The sequence below is a fragment of the Giraffa tippelskirchi genome, chromosome 3 (genome assembly GCF_054371585.1).
Source record: "Giraffa tippelskirchi isolate mGirTip1 chromosome 3, T2T-mGirTip1v1.2.pri, whole genome shotgun sequence".
Classification (NCBI taxonomy): Eukaryota; Metazoa; Chordata; class Mammalia; order Artiodactyla; family Giraffidae; genus Giraffa; species Giraffa tippelskirchi.
Window position 1 is genome coordinate 29,039,413 of NC_137277.1, and position 19,425 is coordinate 29,058,837.

At 49.5% G+C, this 19,425-nt stretch overlaps 1 protein-coding gene and 1 long non-coding RNA gene across 32 annotated transcripts in view; both read left to right on the forward strand.

Moving 5' to 3' along the window:
• The window catches only part of SPECC1 (sperm antigen with calponin homology and coiled-coil domains 1), a 200,684-nt gene that overhangs the window by 128,132 nt on the left and 53,127 nt on the right, over positions 1–19,425 (forward strand). For all 31 annotated transcript variants that reach the window (XR_014080480.1, XR_014080484.1, XR_014080482.1 and 28 more), the window contains 4 exons: positions 80–1,656; positions 12,138–12,345; positions 14,799–14,872; positions 15,197–15,375. Coding sequence is in view for 26 of the 31 variants with exons in the window: in XM_081583727.1 (XP_081439853.1) it covers positions 80–1,656; positions 12,138–12,345; positions 14,799–14,872; positions 15,197–15,375 (2,038 nt within the window). In the remaining 5 variants the exon portion in view is untranslated. The remainder of the gene's footprint in view (positions 1–79; positions 1,657–12,137; positions 12,346–14,798; positions 14,873–15,196; positions 15,376–19,425) is intronic.
• Positions 2,409–5,365, forward strand: LOC145543152 (uncharacterized). Its single transcript, XR_014080491.1, has 2 exons — positions 2,409–2,506; positions 3,033–5,365. It is a non-coding gene; the product is annotated as an uncharacterized LOC145543152 (long non-coding RNA).

Genomic DNA, 19,425 nt, shown 5'->3' on the forward strand with positions numbered 1-19,425 from the left:
ACGTGCCCTGAGAGCTGAAGCTACCGGGTTTCCTTCATAAAAGTGCTTGCTTTGTTTCACTGGTTTCTTCTCTCCTCAGGGGCCATGACAGCCACCAAGAGGACAGGCATTCCTGCCCCTCGAGAACTTGCTGTCACTGTCTCGAGAGACAGAACTGTGCCACGCGGTCCCTCCAACTCAAGGAAAGCGACGACCAGCCCCACCTCTTCCGGCGCGCCCACCCCGACCAAGCACGTGCGGGTTGCTCCCTCAAGACCCCGGCCGGAACATGAAGGTGCAGAGAAGGCCGTGCTCGAGTCCCAGGTCCGGGAGCTCTTGGCAGAAGCCAAAGAAAAAGACAGTGAGATCAACAGGCTCCGAAGTGAACTCAAGAAATGGATGGAGAAACGGACTCAGGACAGTGAAGGTGGGGACGCTTTGGACCCCAGTGTGGATGGAGCATCAGTCTTGCCGGGTGACTCGGAACCTTTGATCCGAGCCCTTGAGGAGAAGAACAAGAGCTTCCAGAAAGAGCTCGCAGAGCTTGAGGAAGAAAACCGGGCCTTGAAGGAGAAACTGACTTATTTTGAGCACTCCCCAGATTCAGAGGGGGGAGCAAGTCACACTGGGGACAGCAGCTGCCCGACGTCCATAACTCAGGAGTCCAGCTTCGGGAGCCCAACGGGGAATGAGACGTTGGGTGAAATTGACACGTACAGAAAAAACTCGCACGAGGGTGCCCTGCGGACATCAGGCTCTTCCAGCAGTGACGTCACCAAGGCCTCCTTATCCCCGGATGCCTCTGACTTCGAACACATCCCAGCAGACACCCTGGGGCCCCTGTCCCCCACCGGGAGCCTTGTAAAGAGCTCCAAGTGCTCAGCAGCCGGCAGCTCCCAGAACACAGCAAGTGAGCTGTCGTTGGCATCCCTGGCAGAGAAGATCCACAGGATGGAGGAGAACCAGCACAGCACGGCCGAGGAGCTACAGGCCACGCTGCAGGAGCTGTCTGACCAGCAGCAGATGGTGCAGGAGCTGACAGCTGAAAACGAGAAGCTGGTGGACGAGAAGACGCTCCTGGAAACATCCTTCCATCAGCACCGGGAGAGGGCGGAGCAGCTGAGCCAGGAGAATGAGAAGCTGATGACCCTTCTGCAGGAGCGTGTCAAGGGCGAGGAGCCTGGTGCCCAGGAAGGCAAGATCCTGGAGCTGGAGCAGAAGTGCACAGAGATCCTGGAGCAGGGCCGCTTCGAGCGTGAGAAGCTGCTGAGCATCCAGCAGCAGCTGACGTGCCGCCTACGCGCAGTTGAGGAGGAGCACCGTGGCGCCCTAGAGCTGGTCCGGCACCTGCAGGAGGAGAACGGGGAGCTGACCACCCGCCTGGAGCTGGAGCGGCACAGCAGTGGCCCCACAGCCGAGACCCCAGCAGTGTGTCAGCTTCCCGTGGAAGGGCTCCAGGTAGAGAACGGGTCTCTGCAGGCCTCCCTGGAGAACGAGGAGCAGAAAACTGGAGGGGCCAGCCCCCTGGGGCCCACGGCTGAGGGCTGCAACATCCAGGAAATGCTGACCGTGGCTCGAGCTGAGAAGGACCAGCTGGAGCAGTCCTGCTCGGAGCTCAGGCAGGAGCTGCTGAAGGCACATGGGGAGGTGAAGCGTGTTTCAAGCCTGCTGGCCAAGGTAAGGAGCTTTCTCTCCGCTGGGGTTTGCTCATCCTCATCTGTTTGGCCCTCCTTGGCCTGAGAGGCACAGGGCACAAGGACCAGGTACTCAATTATGTTCACAATCCAGCATTCTAGCCTGAAGATTTGTCAGAGTCCACACAGACTGGGCATGCAGCCACAAGACACCCCAATTTCTGGCTACAGTAGTGGAATGTGTCATAGGGATACAGTGAGTCTGATGATGCAGGAATAAAGAACATTGCAGAGGCCAGTCCGGAGTCCAGTCCCCAGGGGAGCACCTAGAAAACATGGTAAGGGAGGGTAGTGCAGGAGGACTTCCTGGAAGAGGTGGCAGTAAGTCAAGTGTTGAAGAGTGAGTGAGAGACATCCAGTTTCCTGGTTACCATGCTTTGGGCACCTAGGAACAGAAAACTAAAATCACTCCAAGTTTCCCCACCAAGTAATACAATTATATAACCACTATTTTGGTGTTTTCTTCCAGTTGTACTAATGTATATATATATGTGTTTATCTCACAAGATAAAAAATCGTTCTATACATGCTAACTTTTTAAAAATCGGATGTTTTGTGAGCACATTCTCATTGTTCACTATTCTTTGAAAGATGATTTTGAAGGCCAGATAGTATGCTGTTCTAGAAATATTTCCTAAGTACTTTACTGCTCACCTACTGTTGAACATTCATGTTTTTTTTCCAATCTTTCGATAGTGTAAGTCATTTTTTCTCTCTCTCTGATTATTTCCTTAGGAAAAATTCTTAGACATTGACTCACTATGTCAAGAGTGTGACCGTTTTAAAGACTTTGCATGCCTTTGGCCAGATTGACTGTCAGCAGTAAGACACAGGTGTGATCCCACCAATGGGGTGGGGAGTTCTGGACCCCTTGCTGACATTTGGTACCTAGCTGTTGGGTCATTCAGATCTGGTCTCCGTTTCCTCTTTTCCCCTCCCCATTTCCACTCAGAAAGATCTTCCCTAACCCAAGATCAAGTAAATGATCACTATTTTCATTTTTTAAAAATAATGCTTTAATCAGCCTGGACTTTATTCTCTGGTAAAGATTGCTGGTGATTGTATAATATTCTGCCCACTCTCAGAGCAGTGCTGGAAAGGTATAGACAGGTGGCTTCCGATTTCCCAATTCCTCTGAGCTCTGGGTCTGATTTTGGGGTCCCTTGCTGAGAGGGACTGAAAACATCCTCCCACCTCATTTTAGGGGCTGTTACCCTTGATACAAATTACGCCCTGAACTCCCAGGAGGGTTTGTCTCTCCTGCTTCATCTGCCTTAAGAATGGTCCATTGCAACCTGATTCTCTGGTCGTTAATGGTGTGGATGTCTTACAGGCTTTCTCTTTCTCTCATTTCTTCAGCTGGGTTCGAGTATCTTCAGGCTTTCAGCTTCTCTGACCTCCACCTTATAACTTTGCTGGCAGTTGACTGTGTGATCGTACAACCTGCCTGTGCACAGCTTCATGTGGCTGGGCAGGGGGTCTTGTTTCCACAGAATCCTCAAGCCTTAGCCTCCTGCCACTGCACCCGTGCCTTCCCTAGCTGGCCAGCAGTGTGGAGTTGGACCACATCTTTGTTTTTCCAGGTTATAATGCAGCCTAGGTCTACTCATCAAGATTCCAGTCATTTGGGATCTTGATTTCAAGCTGGAGAATTTTTATAAGTCTCGGAACCTAGAAGTTTTAAAAGAGAACACTGATTTTACTCTTCCCCAGAGGTTGACAACGTGTAGGTAGAAATTCACTTCCTCCTGCAAAACTCAGGCATTTCCTCCAGTGGAGTAAGGGGGTTGTAAAGAAGCACTTGCCTGAGTGGCCAAGGAAAATGAGAAGTGACATGATCATTGTGTGACCAGCATTTGTCACCAAGACAAAATGATTAGGACAGTGACTGGCCACAAATGGCCAGAGCAGAATTTGAGAGAATATGTGGCAGGTCAATGATTCCGTCACCGTGACTGAGGACAGGACCCTACAGGGATGAAGAGACCTGGACCCTGGCTGAAATGGCAGGTGGTCCGTGAGCATGACCGGCTGGTGCTTTGGACAGTGAGAACAAACCCTGGTGTCGGGGCCCCAGTTGGCGGATGTGTGCTCTGCTCCATAACCTGGAGTCAGGGGTCCAGGCTGGTGGTGGGGTCCAGGCGGTGTAATGTCTGGCTCCAGGCTGGCAGCTCTGAGACCCTCTCTGCCTTCCCGCTGGAGGTGCAGGCGAGCACGGTGTTTTCAGCATCTAGTCCCCACGGTCCCCACAGTCCTGTGGGAGAACCTTCTCTGGGGCCCCCCCCTTATACCTGGGCAGGACTGGGTCACACCTAGTGAACTGGTGACCCTCCCTCAGGTCACCTTCCCTGAGACTGCAAGATCACAGCCTGATTCCTGAACAAGTTAGGGGGTCTTAGTAAGAAGAGAAGGGGGAGTGGCCTCTGGGCAGGTGAGAGCGCCCTTGGCCATAGCCAGCAGGACTCCACCTGGTCGGTCACTTCCCTACTCCATCTTCTTTCCCCTCCAGCCCCTTCACTTCCCTCTGTCCCCTCTGCTAGGCCCAGCCAGGCCCAGTTCTTGCCCTCAGGTGTCTGAGGAGCTATGTCTGACCCCTCTTCCCCCCGCAGGTCCTGTCTGAAGCTTTAGGTCTCAACCTCTGTGTTCCTTTTTCAGAGACGCTGACCCTCAGCTCCAGGAGGGCTGTGGGCTTGTGGACCCAGAAGGCCACGTTCTGGATGGGCTGGGACTTCTTGGCGAGCCCAGTGCCTTGGTGGTGCTTGAGTTGGGCCTGAGTTCCAGTCTCTTTCTTAAACTTGACCGCAGGACTGGTCTCTGGAGACTCGGGCCGCCCCAGCATTTGTCTCCTGGTTGAGACCTTGGAAAGCACCTCAGGGAGCATCACAGCCCCGCCCTGAAGGTGTCCCAGAGGGCCTCAGTGAGATAAAGACATTTGCCCTCTTCCTTGAGTTTTCCATCCCCATCTTTCTTTTTCCATAACAAAAGTGTAAACTGAACTAGCATGTTCCCTCCCCTTTGGCAGAGTAGCATTGTAAAAAGTGCAGATGGAAGTTGGCATGAACAAATCATGGCTCCATCAGAACTGGGGCAGGGATTCAGCAGAAGGGAATAACCAAGTTAGATGTAAAACAAACATAACAGAGACTTCCCTGGTGGTCCACTGGGTGAGAATCTGCCTGCCAGTGCAGGGGACACAGGTTTGATTCCTGGTCCAGGAAGATCCCACATGCTTTGGAGCAGCTGAGCCCTGACTCTAGTGCCTGAAAGTCACGACTACTGAAGCCCATGTACCCTAGAGCCCATGCTCTGCAACAAAAGAAGCCACTGCAATGAGAAGCCTGCATACCACAACTAGAGAGTAGCCCCAGCTTCCTGAAACTAAAGCCTGAGCAAAGCAACGAAGACCTAGCACAGCCAAAAATAAATTTTTTTTTAAAACATCCGCTTTCCAATGCAGGGGATACGGTTCAATACCTGATTGGGGAACTAAGGTCCCACATACTGCAGGGCAACTAAGCCCACATGCTGCAACTAGAGAGAGCCCCTGTGCAATAGCGAAAACCCAGCACAGCCAAAATTTTAAAAATAAAAAAAAAAAACACACAACAAGATAACGCATACTCACTCGTGGTACAGTTACTTAAGCCATCACAGAATGTACAGTCTTAACATGTGACAAATAGCTATGAAAAGAAGAGAAGTGAAAGGCAAAGGAGAAAAGGAAAGATATACCCATCTGAATGCAGAGTTCCAAAGAATGTCAAGGAGAGATAAGAAAACCTTCCTCAGTGATCTGTGCAGAGAAATAGAGGAAAACAATAGAATGGAAAGACTAGAGATCTCATCAAGAAAATTAGAGATACCAAGGGAACATTTCATGCAAAGATGGGCTCAATAAAGGACAGAAATGGTATGGACCTAACAGAAGCAGAAGATATTAAGAAGAGGTGGCAAGAAAACACAGAAGAACTGTACAGAAAAGATCTTCACAACCCAGATAATCACGATGGTGTGATCACTCACCTCGAGCCAGACGTCCTGGAATATGAAGTCAAGTGGGCCTTAGGAAGCATCACTAAGAACAAAACTAGTGGACGTGATGAAATTTCAGTTGAGCTATTTCAAATCCTAAAAGATGATGCTGTAAAAGTGCTGCACTCAATATGCCAGCAAATTTGGAAAACTCAGCAGTGGCCACAGGACTGGAAAAGGTCAGTTTTCATTCCAATCCCAAAGAAAGGCAATGCCAAAGAATGCTCAAACTACTGCACAGTTGCACTCATCTCACATGCTAATAAAGTAATGCTCAAAATTCTCCAAGCCAGGCTTCAATAATACGTGAACCGTGAACTTCCAGATGTTCAAACTGATTTTAGAAAAGGCAGAGGAACCAGAGATCAAATTGCCAACATCCGATGGATCATCGGAAAAGCAAGAGAGTTTCAGAAAAACATCTATTTCTGCTTTATTGACTATGCCAAAGCCTTTGACTGTGGGTCACAATAAACTGTGGGAAATTCTGAAAGAGATGGGAATACCAGACCACCTGACCTGCCTCTTAAGAAACCTGTATGCAGGTCAGGAAGCAACAGTTAGAACTGGACATGGAACGACAGACTGGTTCCAAATAGGAAAAGGAGTACGTCAAGGCTGTATATTGTCACCCTGCTTATTTAACTTATATGCAGAGTACATCATGAGAAACGCTGGGCTGGAGGAAGCACAAGCTGGAATCAAGATTGCCAGAAGAAATATCAATAACCTTAGATATGCAGATGACACCACCCTTATGGCAGAAAGCGAAGAAGAACTAAAGAGCCTCTTGATGAAAGTGAAAGAGGAGAGTGAAAAACTTGGCTTAAAGCTCAACATTCAGAAAACTAAGATCATTGCATCCGGCCCCATCACTTCATGGCAAATAGATGGGGAAACAGTGGAAACAGTGGCAGACTTTATTTTTTGGGCTCCAAAATCACTGCAGATGGTGACTGCAGCCATGAAATTAAAAGATCCTCACTCCTTGAAAGGAAAGTTATGACCAACCTAGACAGCATGTTAAAAAGCAGAGACATTACTTTGCCAACAAAGGTCCATCTAGTCAAAGCTATCGTTTTTCCAGTATTCATGTATGGATGTGAGAGTTGGACTATAAATAAAGCTGAGTGCTGAAGAATTGATGCTTTTGAACTGTGGTGTTGGAGAAGACTCTTGAGAGTCCCTTGGACTGCAAGGAGATGCAACCAGTCCATCCTAAAGGTGATCAGTCCTGAATGTTCATTGGAAGGACTGATGCTGAAGCTGAAACTCCAATACTTTGGCCACCTGATGCAAAGAGCTGACTCACTTGAAAAGACCCTGATGCTGGGAAAGATTGAAGGCGGGAGAAGAAGGAGACGACAGAGGATGAGATGATTGGATGGCATCACTGACTCAATGGACATGAGTTTGGGTATACTCCAGGAGTTGGTGATGGACAGGGAGGCCTGGCGTGCTGTGGTTCATGGGGTTGCAAAGAATCGGACACAACTGAGCAACTGAACTGAACTGAGCACGAGACTTCTTCGATGAATTAAGCATCCAGTAAATGCTTGTTGAGTAAATTGAACAAAGGAATGAATGTCAGAGAAACTTGCAATGAATTAGGAGAGAAAGGCTGCTAAAATTATATCAATATGTTAAATAAGAGTTTATCATATTTTAATCATGACAGCTACTGTTCTGGTGTTTTATATGTGCCAGACACTCTTGGCATCTTTAGGTCATTTAATCTCACTTAATCATCATAATTTTAGGGTACAGAGACTGTTTTTATATAGTTTTTTTTTTTTCTGTTGACCCATCTCAGGGTTTGTTGAGGAAACTGAGGCAGGGAGTGGTTAAGTTACTAGGCTTAGTTCATTAACTAATGAAGGCCAGGGGCTGACCCCAGAACTCTTCTTGGTTGGTTGTTTGTTTGTTTTTGAAGAGGCAGATTTTGTTGGACTTACTTTTCATCACCCTGTTTGCAGTTTTTGTTTTGTTTTGGGTTTTTGTTTTTGTTTTTGGCTGTACTATGCAGTGTGCAGGAATCTTAGTTCCCTGACTGGGGATCTAACGTGTGTCCCCTGTGGTGAAAGCACAGAGTCTTAACCACTGGACCACTAGGGAAGTCCCAGAACAGTTATTCTTCATCCCTGATTTATGCTGCTTCCTGGTTACATGAAAATGAAGAGAGAGAAAACCATCTAAAGCAGACGCATGGGCTCGAATACACAGCAGTCTTACAGCCAGAGCCTTTAGTTTTGATAGAAAGCAACCTGCCAAGTCTGGATGAACTAGGAAAGATGTTCTTGCTTGTCTACAGAGTAGATAAATTCACACCGAAAACCTGAGTCATCAAGACACGTCCTCTTGTTTGATTTAGAACCTGAATCTTGAGGGGAGTCTGGGTTCGCCAGGTGTGTTGGTGGGGCAGGATAGCAGGAATGTCGTGGAAAGACAGTTGCAAGTTCTCACCCATCAAAGAAGTGACCAGTGGTTTGCAGTTTCTGGAGTGCATGGCAGCTGCTCGGAGTCAGGCTGGAGGAGACCCCACCTAGAGCTTTGAATCGTACCCTCAAGCCAGTGGGAGCCTCTGGAGAATTTTTTCACTACCAGCTTTATTGACATAGAATTAATTTAAAGTGTACAGGTAAGTGGTTTTTAGTATATCCACAGAGTTGTGCAGCCATCACCACAGTCAGTTTTAGAACATTTTTATCATCTTGTACTCAGAAGAAAGGGCTTCCCAGGTGGCTCAGTGGTAAAGAAAACACTTGCCAATGCAGGACACTCAGGTTTGATCCCTGATTCAGGAAGATGACCTGGAGAAGGAAGTGGCAACCCACCCCAGTATTCTTGCCTGGATTCCATGGACAGAGGAGTCTGGCAGGCTACAGTCCATGCAGGGTCTGTTTTCCTGGGAACAGGCAAATCATGATACCATTCCTCAGATTCAGTGTCTGACCAGCCAGAGGAAAACCAGTGACCTTGTTGAGATCCCAGCCCCTGTCGGCTCAGGCCAGCCCTACAGGACAGTCCCTCCCAAGTGGTCTCTGCTGCCACCTGCCTTTAGTGCTTGTCTGAGCATTGGGACTGGCTTAAAGCACCCCCTCTCTGGGGAGGACTGGGGCTCCCAGGAATCCTTTGACCAATTTGTGATGCAGTTCTGCATGGCCCATTTCTAGAGAAAGTTGACTTTTGAAGAGGAGATGTCCTTGATATGCGTGAGAGTGATTTCTGTCTTTAAAAGGGAAGCCTTGGAAACTATGTCACTGCGTGTCAGTTCTGTTCTTGAACCAGAGAAGCTGGACCCAGTGACCTGGCCCAGGGAACAAGGAGCCATGGGTGCAGGGATCAGCTGGCACCCAGTAGTCGTCAGGGGCAGGTGCTGGGCTGAGCTTCTAGCCAAGCTGTTCTTTTCTAATGATCTAATTTCTCTCTCCATTAGTTACTCTGTGAGATGAGTCTAAAAATACCTCCCCAGCCCCTACCGGAAGTGTGATAAAGCTACATTGTTTTTTTTCTTAATAAAAGAGCTTTTCAGAGTACATTGCTAAACTTGAGAGAATATTCCAAAATCAAGAGGGAAGAACGTCATGCGTAAGTGGACCCACGTGCGCTGATCTGTACGTTTACCCACTCAGCCGTGCATGGCACCCAGCACAGGCCCTCCCGTACCCGCACCTGTGCTCACGGCCCCAACATGAAGAATGTACGGAGGCCACAGCTCATGAGAGGCCAGCAGCCTGAACTGCACGTGGAGACCCTCGGGTCCTCAGCCATTCCTCACCTGCTCACATCCTCCCGTTTTAGTCCTAGTCAAGCAAAGGACATGTTTCTAGACCCCAGGGGATTGGCCCTTAACCTGAGGGTCTGTGAGGTGGAGCCTGGTTGCTCTGCAGAAAGCCAGGATCTTCGGGAGGCAGGGCCCACAGGTGCCTCCTGTGGCTGCTTGTTAAAGGCTGTCAGATGCCAGCCTTCCAGGAGCTAAAATGCAGTGGCTTTTTCTCCTTAAGAGTTGTCTATCTTCTGTTTATTACAGTAGCTATCCTAGGACAAGACTTTTGGTCTTTTCCATGTGTTGTAATTTTCTTGAACTTACATACTCGGAGACAGAAGGCAGTTAGGAAAGAATAGCTACCGTTGCATGCTTACCTGCACCAGGCATGGTGATTAACTATTTAAGTGCACTGTTCCATTTAATTGTTCAGATGAGGACACCAGGGCAGGGGGATGGATGAACGCAGAGTCTGGTAGAGCTGACATTTACATCCCGCAGTCTGGTCCAGGCCCGTGGCCCCACCCCCGAGTGCAGCTCCTGCTCCCTCCCCCCTACCCCCATGGGCACTTGCACCCTTTCCCCTCCCCCACACAGGCACTCTCTCTTTTCCTCCCTCAGTCCCTTCCTTCCTTATCCTTGATCAAAACCTCCCCATTGACAAACAGTGCACAGCTTCCCTGGTGGCTCAGTGGGAAAGAATCAGCCTGGCAGTGAAGGAGAGGAAGGATCAGTCCCTGGCCCAGGAAGATCCCACATGCCTTGGGGCAACTAAGCCCATTCACCACAGTTACTGAGCCTGTGTTCCAGAGCCTGGAAACCGCAACTACTGACCCCACATGCCACAGCTACTGAAGCCCCCTCACCTTGGAGCTCGTGCTCTGCGATGAGAGAAAAGCCACCGCAATGAGAAGCCCTCGCACCGCAACCAGAGAGTAGCCCCTGCTTGCCGAAACTAGAGAAAAGCCTGCATAGCAGCAAAGACCCAGCACAGCCAAAAATGAAATAATTAATAAAACTGTAAAAAAAAAATAATGTTATACCCAGAGTAAATATTTTAATAAAATGCAGTACTGTCCTCAAATACCCACAGATTCTGCAAATGAAATGCAATTGGGAAAAAATCATATTTGGAGACTTCCCCTTCCAAATCTGGGAAGAAACCTACTAGGTGTCAAGCTTACATAACCTGCTAAATATACAGCTATTAATAACAAAGGACTGTACAACCAGGATACAGCTTAAAATAGTAAAGTGATTAGTGTATTCAGGCAGTAGGATATTATGCAGTATTTAAAGTAATGACCTAGGCAATTCCTTGGCAGTCCAGTGCTTAGCACTCAACACTTTCACTGCCAGGGGCCTAGGTTCAATTCCTAGTTGAGGAACTAAGAGCCCACAAACATCACGGTGCATTAAAAAATAATAATAAAGCTTTTCTCTTTTTTAAAAAAGTACTGATCAGAACAGTGTGTATCATGAATATATCTCAAAAACATAGTTGAAAGCAAGTTACAGAAGTGTAATCAGCACAGTATATACAGGACACAGAATAATAATACAGGACGAGAGCATCTTACATAGGATACAATGCAGTATATCGTACAGTGCCCTGCAGAAGCCTAAGACAGTGTGATATCATTCGTGTAAAAGTTTTAGAGCATCCAGAACAACACTGTGTATTGTCATGGGCACATCCACACACAGTAAATGTGGGAAACTCTTCAAGGAACAACCACATGCCAATTTCTGGACACACTCTGGTGTGTGAAGGAAGGTTGAGGCTTTAACAAATCTTGTTAGGGTAAAAGAAGATTTAGCAAACATGGCAAAAATTAACAGTTGGTTTGCCCATTTGGGCACACAGTTATCTCGTCCCCTTTGGTGCTTTTCTGTGCGTTGAGAACATTACTGATTAAACTTGAACAGGTGAAGTGAGTGTGCTGTACACGTGTCTGTGTCTGGTGTGTGCGCATTTCTGCTGTTGCTGTCCTATTAGTGTTCCTCTAAAGAAACACTAGCCCCAGGTACTTGACGACAGAGGTTTGGGGCATGTCTCGGGGTTAGCCTTCTGGCTTCCCAGCAGAGGGCGCTGCTCCATTGTGGCTGTGAGGCAAGTGGCCGTTGTCCTGGGACAGCTCCAAGAAAGGGGCAGGAAAGAGGGATACTTAAGCAGATGCAGCTTTCTTTAGGGGCTTCTCAGGTGGCGCTAGTGGTAAAGAACCTTCCTGCCAGCGCAGGAGACATATGAGACTCAGGTTCGTTCCCATATGAGACTCAGGTTCGTTCCCTGGATCGGGAAGAGCCCCTGGAGAAGGAAATGGCAACCCACTCCAGTACTCTTGCCTGGGAAAGTCCATTGACAGAATGAGCCTGGCGGGCCACAGTCCATGGGGTCACAAAAGAGTCGTACTGGACTTAGCCACTGAACAACAACAACAAGCTTTCTTTTCGCCACAGGAAGGGGCCCAGAATCCATCCATTTGGCCACTGACATCCATCATGGTTCTCTGTCTTGGCTGTTTTTGAGGCCCAGAACACAGAGAGACAGTGCCAGACACACACGTGCCCAGGGCTTCCTTTGCTGTTGCATCAGTGGGCCCAGCGTGGACATGGGGGGAGCTCTTTCCTGTTCAGGTGACCATGGCACCTTGCTTTCCTTCTAGGTGGAAAAGGATTACTCTTACCTAAAGGAGATCTGCGATCACCAGGCAGAGCAGCTGAGTAGAACCAGCCTGAAGCTACAAGAGAAAGCGTCGGAGAGCGACGCAGAGATCAAAGACATGAAGGAGACAATATTCGAGCTGGAGGACCAGGTGGAGCAGCATCGCGCCGTCAAGTTGCACAACAACCAGCTCATCAGTGAGCTGGAAAGTAAGTGGACCCAAGTCCTGTGTGGGCATGGGTCAGGATGGAGGTGGGGACACTGGTTGCCAGGTCTTCCTTCTGAGCATGCTATGGTCTCCCAGGAAGAAAGGCCAGTAGAAGAGACAGAATCATCTGTCTCCTGAACTGAGCCACAGAACAGCTGATGCAGAAGAAAGGCTGTTGGTCGTGGGTGGAGCGTGTGGGGCATTAGGAACATACGGCAGGTGCTGACAGGTGTTACCGTTGGGATCTGCCAGGTAGAAGGATGGGGGCCAGGGGTCGGCCTCAGGAGAGAACAGCCCTAGCATGGGTCCTCTGGACAGTAGGATCAGCTGACTTAGAGACGTCACCCACGTGTTCCTGAAGAGGCGCTTGTGTGTGGCTTATTTAGGAACCGATTGCTAGCTCTGAGTAGGGAGGGATGTTTTTCAAAGATTAGGTAAACACTGCCTGCTTTGTTCAAATAAGTCTTATCAAATGATCCCATCTAATGTGTTTTCCTTTAGTAACAAAAGACTTAGTGTTCGAGCTTTTAGCAGCACCTGCCTTGCTGAGCATAGCACAGCTGGTGGCCTGAAAGGTTCCCCAGTGGGTACAGTCCCTCCATCCTATTCTTGGAACTCTTACTGATGGTGAATCTACCTGCTTGCCAAAACTTTCTTGTAAACCCCACCCTCCCACACCCCCCACACCCCCCACACCCCCACGCCCTCGCCCAAATCAACACGGTGTTGCCATAGCTGCTGGTGCTCTGCAGACAGGGAAAAAGTCTGAGTCTCCCAGAGGGCCTCCCAAGCTTGGGTGGAACAAGGTGACTCCGCCTTCCCGTTTCAGCTTGGACCATCCACAGGTGTCTTTCACAGCTGATTCAGTGCCATGTGTTGTACATTTTTGTGCTTGGATGTTGGTGATACCTCTGTTTAAAATGGGCCCCAAGGGACTTCCCTGGTGGTCCAGTGGTTAAGAATCCACCTGCTAAGCCAGGGGACATGGGTTTGAGTCCCGGTCGGGGAAGATCCCACATGCCATGGAGCAACTAAGTCTGTGCGCCACAACCACTGAGCCTGTGCTCGAGAGCCCGTGCACCCCCACAATAAGAGACGCCACTGCAGTGAGAAGCCTTCGCTTCACAACAAATTAAAATGGCCCCAAGTGTAGTTCTGAAGTCCCATCCGCTGTCCCTGGCACAGGAGAGCCGGGACACATCCTGCGCAGGAAATCCAAGCCATGGGGGAGCTTCATGCTGACCAGAAATGCGGTGCCCTCATGTGGACCAAACCACCAGAGACCAGGAGAGGACCTTACCAGTCTGCCCCCGAGCCACTTGGGAAAGTGCTGAGAGGAGCAGATGGGAAAGTAGTGACATTGGTAGATCCATGAGATTTAAAAAAAGCCAAAACATTTAACAGTGTGGTTGTGAACCCAAATCAAAGAAGCATGTGGTCAGATTCCTAGGAACGTGTGAAGCCCTGTCGTCCAGCGCTGGTCCCCACAGGAGGGACGTTCCAGCCCAACAGGTGAGGGGGTTCTGAGTGCCCCGGGCTGCAGAAATGTCTTTCAGATGCCTGCCAAGTGTTACACGGGAGAAGGATGCTGTGGGTGAACAGGTTCCAGAACCCATGGGACAGGCTTTTTTCACAAGGATATCAACCAGCAACCAGTTTAATGCGAACAGCATTAAACTTTGATGAAAACATTGGGATCAGAGGCTTGAGGGAAGATAACCCGTCTTTGCTCTGGGAGCTGATCCTGTGTGCCTGGCAGCTGTCTGTACCTGCCTGGACCATAGACACCCCCAGACCCTGTCTCCCTGAGAGACCAGATTCCATAGGTCAGGATCTGGAGCTTGAACATCTGTGCTTCTGAAAAGTTTCCCCAGGTGATTCAGAGTTTTAGCTGCGAGTCAGTTCCAGACTCTGGAAGCTGGTCTAAATATCACAGTAGTAATAACCATCTATTCCTGCTGTTACTCAGAACCCCTCCCTCAGGGAGGCTGAAGAGGGAGGGAACACATGTACTCTTGTGTCTGATTCACATTGTTGTACGGTGGAAACCGACACAGCATTGTAAAGCAGCTATCCTCCAGTTAAAAATAAATTTAAAGAAAAGCCGTTCCTCCAGCGTCACAGCAGCGAAGGATGTTCAGGTCGCCGTGCTGCTACCAGGCAGTCAGCGTGTGAGCATGAGCGGCTGTTGACTCTCTTTCCGTAGTGCTGTGACTTTGGGCAGCCTGTCTCTGAGGCTGAACCCTAACCTCACACCACTTACGCTCCCACTCATCCTGTTTCTCTTGGAGGAACCCTCTGCCTCTGGCTCCCGTGCTCTTGGTGCTGATCTGGGAAGCCTGGCACGGGGCAGGTCTCAGAGCCCGTGGCAGGACCTGAGGTTGCCCGACTCCTGAGCTCAGCTACCCAGAGGCTCAAGACATTTCTGACTCCAGTCTGCCTGTTCCTTTCCAGGCAGCGTGATGAAGCTGGAGGAACAGAAGTCAGACCTGGAGAGGCAGCTGAAGACTCTGACGAAGCAAATAAAGGTGAGATGCGGTCAGAGCCGGAGCATCATTCTTCCTGAAGTATCCCTGTTAACTGAGGTGTGGACACCTTTGAGACACACCATGACGACTCTCCAGCCCTGCTTTGTATAGTAAACTTGCGGGGCCTGGAACCACAGTGTTGCCAGGAGGGAGGTTCAGGCGGCCTCGATTTCAGGGCTGGGACTCCTGCACCTGCAGGGGTAGCCCCCTGCGTCTTTTCCTGGCACCAAGATCCCAAAGCCCGTCTTTCTAACGGACACCCCTGGGCCCTGCAACCGCGACTGTGGGGTCAGTCTGATGCGGGCTCCAACCTGGCTCTTCCAGGACGAGACGGAGGAGTGGCAGCGCTTCCAGGCTGACCTGCAGACGGCGGTAGTGGTGGCCAATGACATCAAGGTCGAGGCCCAGCAGGAGCTGCGTGCTGTCAAGCGGAGGCTGCTGGAGGAGGAAGAGAAGAACGCCCGGCTGCAGAAGGCGCTGGGGGATGCACAGGCCCGCGGCAGGTGGGTCCCGGCCGCTCTCCTCACCCAGGCTGCGGGGGTGTCTCTGCCCTCACCGAGCCTTCACCTTCCTTCCAGGTCCCTCTGCTGCTCTGTCCCCGCCCATGGCCAGGCTATAACTAGCTCTGTGACCAGGTTATAATGAATCCCCTGGCGAGGTTATAACTAACCCATGGCTGGTGAATAACTAACCCCACGGCCAAGTTGTAACAAGCTCCATGGTAAGAACTGTCTACCTAGCACCATGACTGCCGTTCTTGGTGATGAGGAAGCTGGTTACCATGAAGACAAGAGCTCCAGCCAAGACCTCTCTGGGATCTGGGGGAGAGGCTGCTCTTCCATCTCACTTTTAGTTCAGCACCCCGTGTAGGTCACCCTCACCCAGTGGGAGAAGCTGGCCCGCTACCCAGCCTGGCTGGTGGGTGCAGACCCCACCCACTGTCCTGGTGCAGGGCATGTCCTTTCTTGGCAGCTCCTGTATGCTCCCTGCAGAAGAGCGTGAAATAACTCACTTTATTTCAAAGGGTCAGCATGGAGAACACACATCGGGCCAGTACGAGATTCCCTTCTTCTTTTGAGGGGAGGCTCAAGGGGAGGACATCACAGCCCGTGTTTTTCCAACAAGCCCGTCCTAACAGCGAGCTTTCAGAGGAAGCCGTTCCCGAAGTGAGCTCAGAGTTGCTTATTGTTTAAAGCTTAAATGGTTTCCGGGCAAGATTGTCACAGTATTTTAGGCTTTAGCTCACGCATTGCTGTCTTTCCCCTGTCAGGAATAGATGTCCTTAATGTTGAGGTTCTTGGTTATTAGAAGTTATTTTGAATTTTCAGATGTCTCTCAATATAAAACACAGTAGAATTTAAAAACCCTTAGTAGGTTCTGGATACAGATTTGTACAGCTTGCACTTTATAACTGTTTTCCAGGGTTTCTGGAGGCTGGATTCCCAGCCTCTGGGTCTGATGTAGTATCATGAATTTCATGGCAGTGGAAGGGGTAGATTTCTGCTCAGAATTCTGTTTTGATTCTCTTACCAAACTTGCTTCCGTCAATCTCGTGGCCCTTTGTTTATGAAAATCAAGATCATGATTGTGTAGTCAAACCTGTACTCTCTGGCCACCAAAGCACATGAATTTTCAGTTCAGGGAGCAGCCAAGTAGGAAAGCAGATTTTGTGGTGTTCCCTGTTGAAATGACTGTGGGTTGTTCTGGTTTGCTGTGGTGTCTGCTTTTGTTTGCTTGTCCACGTGTCTTGCTTTTCTATTGTGTGTCTTTGGAGGAAGAACCACGTTATAACTTGGATTGCTTCATATATACATCATCTCATAGATAAACAGTGACAGACAAGCCCTGAGTGTAAGATGTGGCCCTCAATAAGTTATTGTATAGATTCTAAGAAACAGGTCAGGTTATACATACAACCCTGATGTCATAGGATGCCTACATGTAGCTTGACCACTTAGGGCCCCCCATTTGCTACACCCAACATTTTCAAACTTAGGGTCACTTTTTTTTTAAACACAGTACATTTCTCTTTTGATTTTCCAGTGATTTGCAAACCTACCTCCCAAATACAGAAATTTAATCCCTTATCACACAATATTTCAAAATTCGAGAACTGACACATTACTGAACCTGTGCTGTCAGTGGGCTTCTTGGCCGTCATTGCCTCGGGCTGCCCTCCAGCCACTTGCCAGAGTGGTTTCTTGCCTGGCTCTGGCTGCCCTGGCCAGCCGCCTCTTCTAAGTGTTGGCCTTGGAGGAGTTACTTACCGGCGGCCCCGCCCCTCCCTGAACACATCACCTGAGCCAGAGCTGGAACCAGCTCCCACCCTCCAAGGTCCTGGATCAGCATAGTGCTTCCATCTTAGCTGCCTGGGTTCTTGACTTTGACAGTCACCTAACGAGAACTCAGAAGTCATTCTTGGCTCAGCCACAGCCAAAGAACATACAGAAAATTCTGACGAGGTCCTCCAAGTATTAGTACAAGAGAAAGTAAGAGCGTCGTAGGAGAAACACCTCCATTGTGACTCCAGGTGGACCTGTTCGCCTTCTCATCAGCTGGCTGTCAAGAGAACACAGGCCAGCAGGTGGGTGGGTAGCGGGCCTGGGTGTGTAGACAAGTTAGCATTTGTTCCCAAGAACTCAGTACCTGAAACAGTGAAACGTTACTTAGCGTACTGTTTTTAGATGACTCTAAAACTTAGCTCATTAGCTATCTTCAGCCCTGTGATGTTTTCAGAGGTATTTTTATTTTGGAGTCAGAATAATTGATGTTAAGATACATGGCACAGTTAGGCTCTGATCTCACCTTTGCGGGTTTTCTTCCCAGACCAAGCACCTTCGTCTCTTAAATGAGGAGGTAGGAGTAGGTCGGGTTTTAAGGCGCCCCCCCAGGCTCCGCTGTTTTCTGAGACGAGTTGATGGGTTGACCTTTCTCTGATGGGGAATTGTGGACTCACATGCCCACTGAACCATCTTCCTGACAGAAGCCTGGAGTCGCCCTTACATATGGCACCTCCATGCGAGGTTGTGGACCTCATCTTTCTCTTCCAGAAATCGGAACAAGCCTGTGTAGTTTTTGTGGACCTGAAAATGGGCAGTTTTACCAGACATATAAATTATTGGACTAAAGGGTCATGAATAACTTTTTCAACTCTGGCTGTTTCTTGTTTTAAACCATTAAGGGAAATACAGTGAAATTAAAGCTTTCATCGAAATTGAAACAACAGATATTCTTCCTGAAAAGTTGAGTCCTTGGGCCTGGCAGTTTCAGAGAACACACATGCAGCTCAGCTTACTGCCTCGATGGGCTACACGCAGCCTCCCTGACAAGAGACCCTGTCAGTGAGACATGCATGATGTGGTTGTCTCAGACCATAGCAGGGACAGACCTCTCTGTGTCTGCTTGTACCATGAAACTGTTAAAACCATTGTTTGTAGGGGGCTTACTCGATTTCTGCTGTAGTTATTGTGCGACATCAATGAGCAGCCATGGGAAACATCTTAAAGAGCTAAACACGCTGAATGTCTGTGGATAATTAGCTGTGCCAGCTTCCAAACTAGGACGTCTCAGGTGGACTATGCGTCAGCCTGTGCTGCTGGTTCTTGCATTGCCGCCCCTGAAGCCAGCAGCATGCGGCCTGTCACTGCCAGCCTCCCTGGGGTCGGCTGTTAACTCTGTGTGTGCGCCTGCATTCTGACGTCAGTTGTGTGCCTCTATGCGCCCTGTGTTGTTCTCACAGCTGTAACATGTCACACTGCTCGCTGGGTGTCTGGGGTTGTCACTGGAAGGGAGGAGGGCCATTGGATGTGTAGCTTCCTGGGTCCCTGGGATTGTTGACATGTCCAACCCCCTCCCCATCCCCACCTTGGGGAGAGCCAGTTCTCAAGGGGATTCCCGCACACTTCCCGAGCAGACCTCACATACGTACCTCCAGCTGTTGGGCCTCTGGCATTTTATTTGGCCCTTGGGGCAGAAACTGATCCTCCAGTATCCCGACAAGCATCACCCTTTCACTCACACAGACATGCATTTTCATAGCTTAGCTTTGCACGTGTGGCATCACAGAAGCTGCCTATAGTTATGCAGAGCTGCGTCTGCTGGCCTGCTGCCCGGCCCCGTCTACAGATTCACTTTGAAAAGTGGGCTGAGGACATGCGCCTCCCCAAAGCCTTTAGCACGTGTGTGCCATGCCAAGTCACTCATTTGTGTCCTACTCTTTGCGACCCCATGGACTGTAACTCACCAGGCTCTTCTCTCTGTCCATGGGGTTCTCCAGGCAACAATACTGGAGTGGGTTGCCATTTCCTTCTCCAGCACGTGTGTACACAGCACGTGTGTATCATAAAAGAAGTCATTTTTCTTTTTCACTCTTAACTGTAGGACAGTAGAGGGACCCACAGGCCATTCTGTCAGTCACAGGGGCCTGATGTGATTGGCCTCCATCATCTCTGCCGACACATTTGTCTATTGGCGAAGGTCTAGAGGGAGGAGCCTGTTCATGGCATATTCTGTCTGAAGACCTCTGACTTCCACAGGGGATGGGAGAAGTCGAA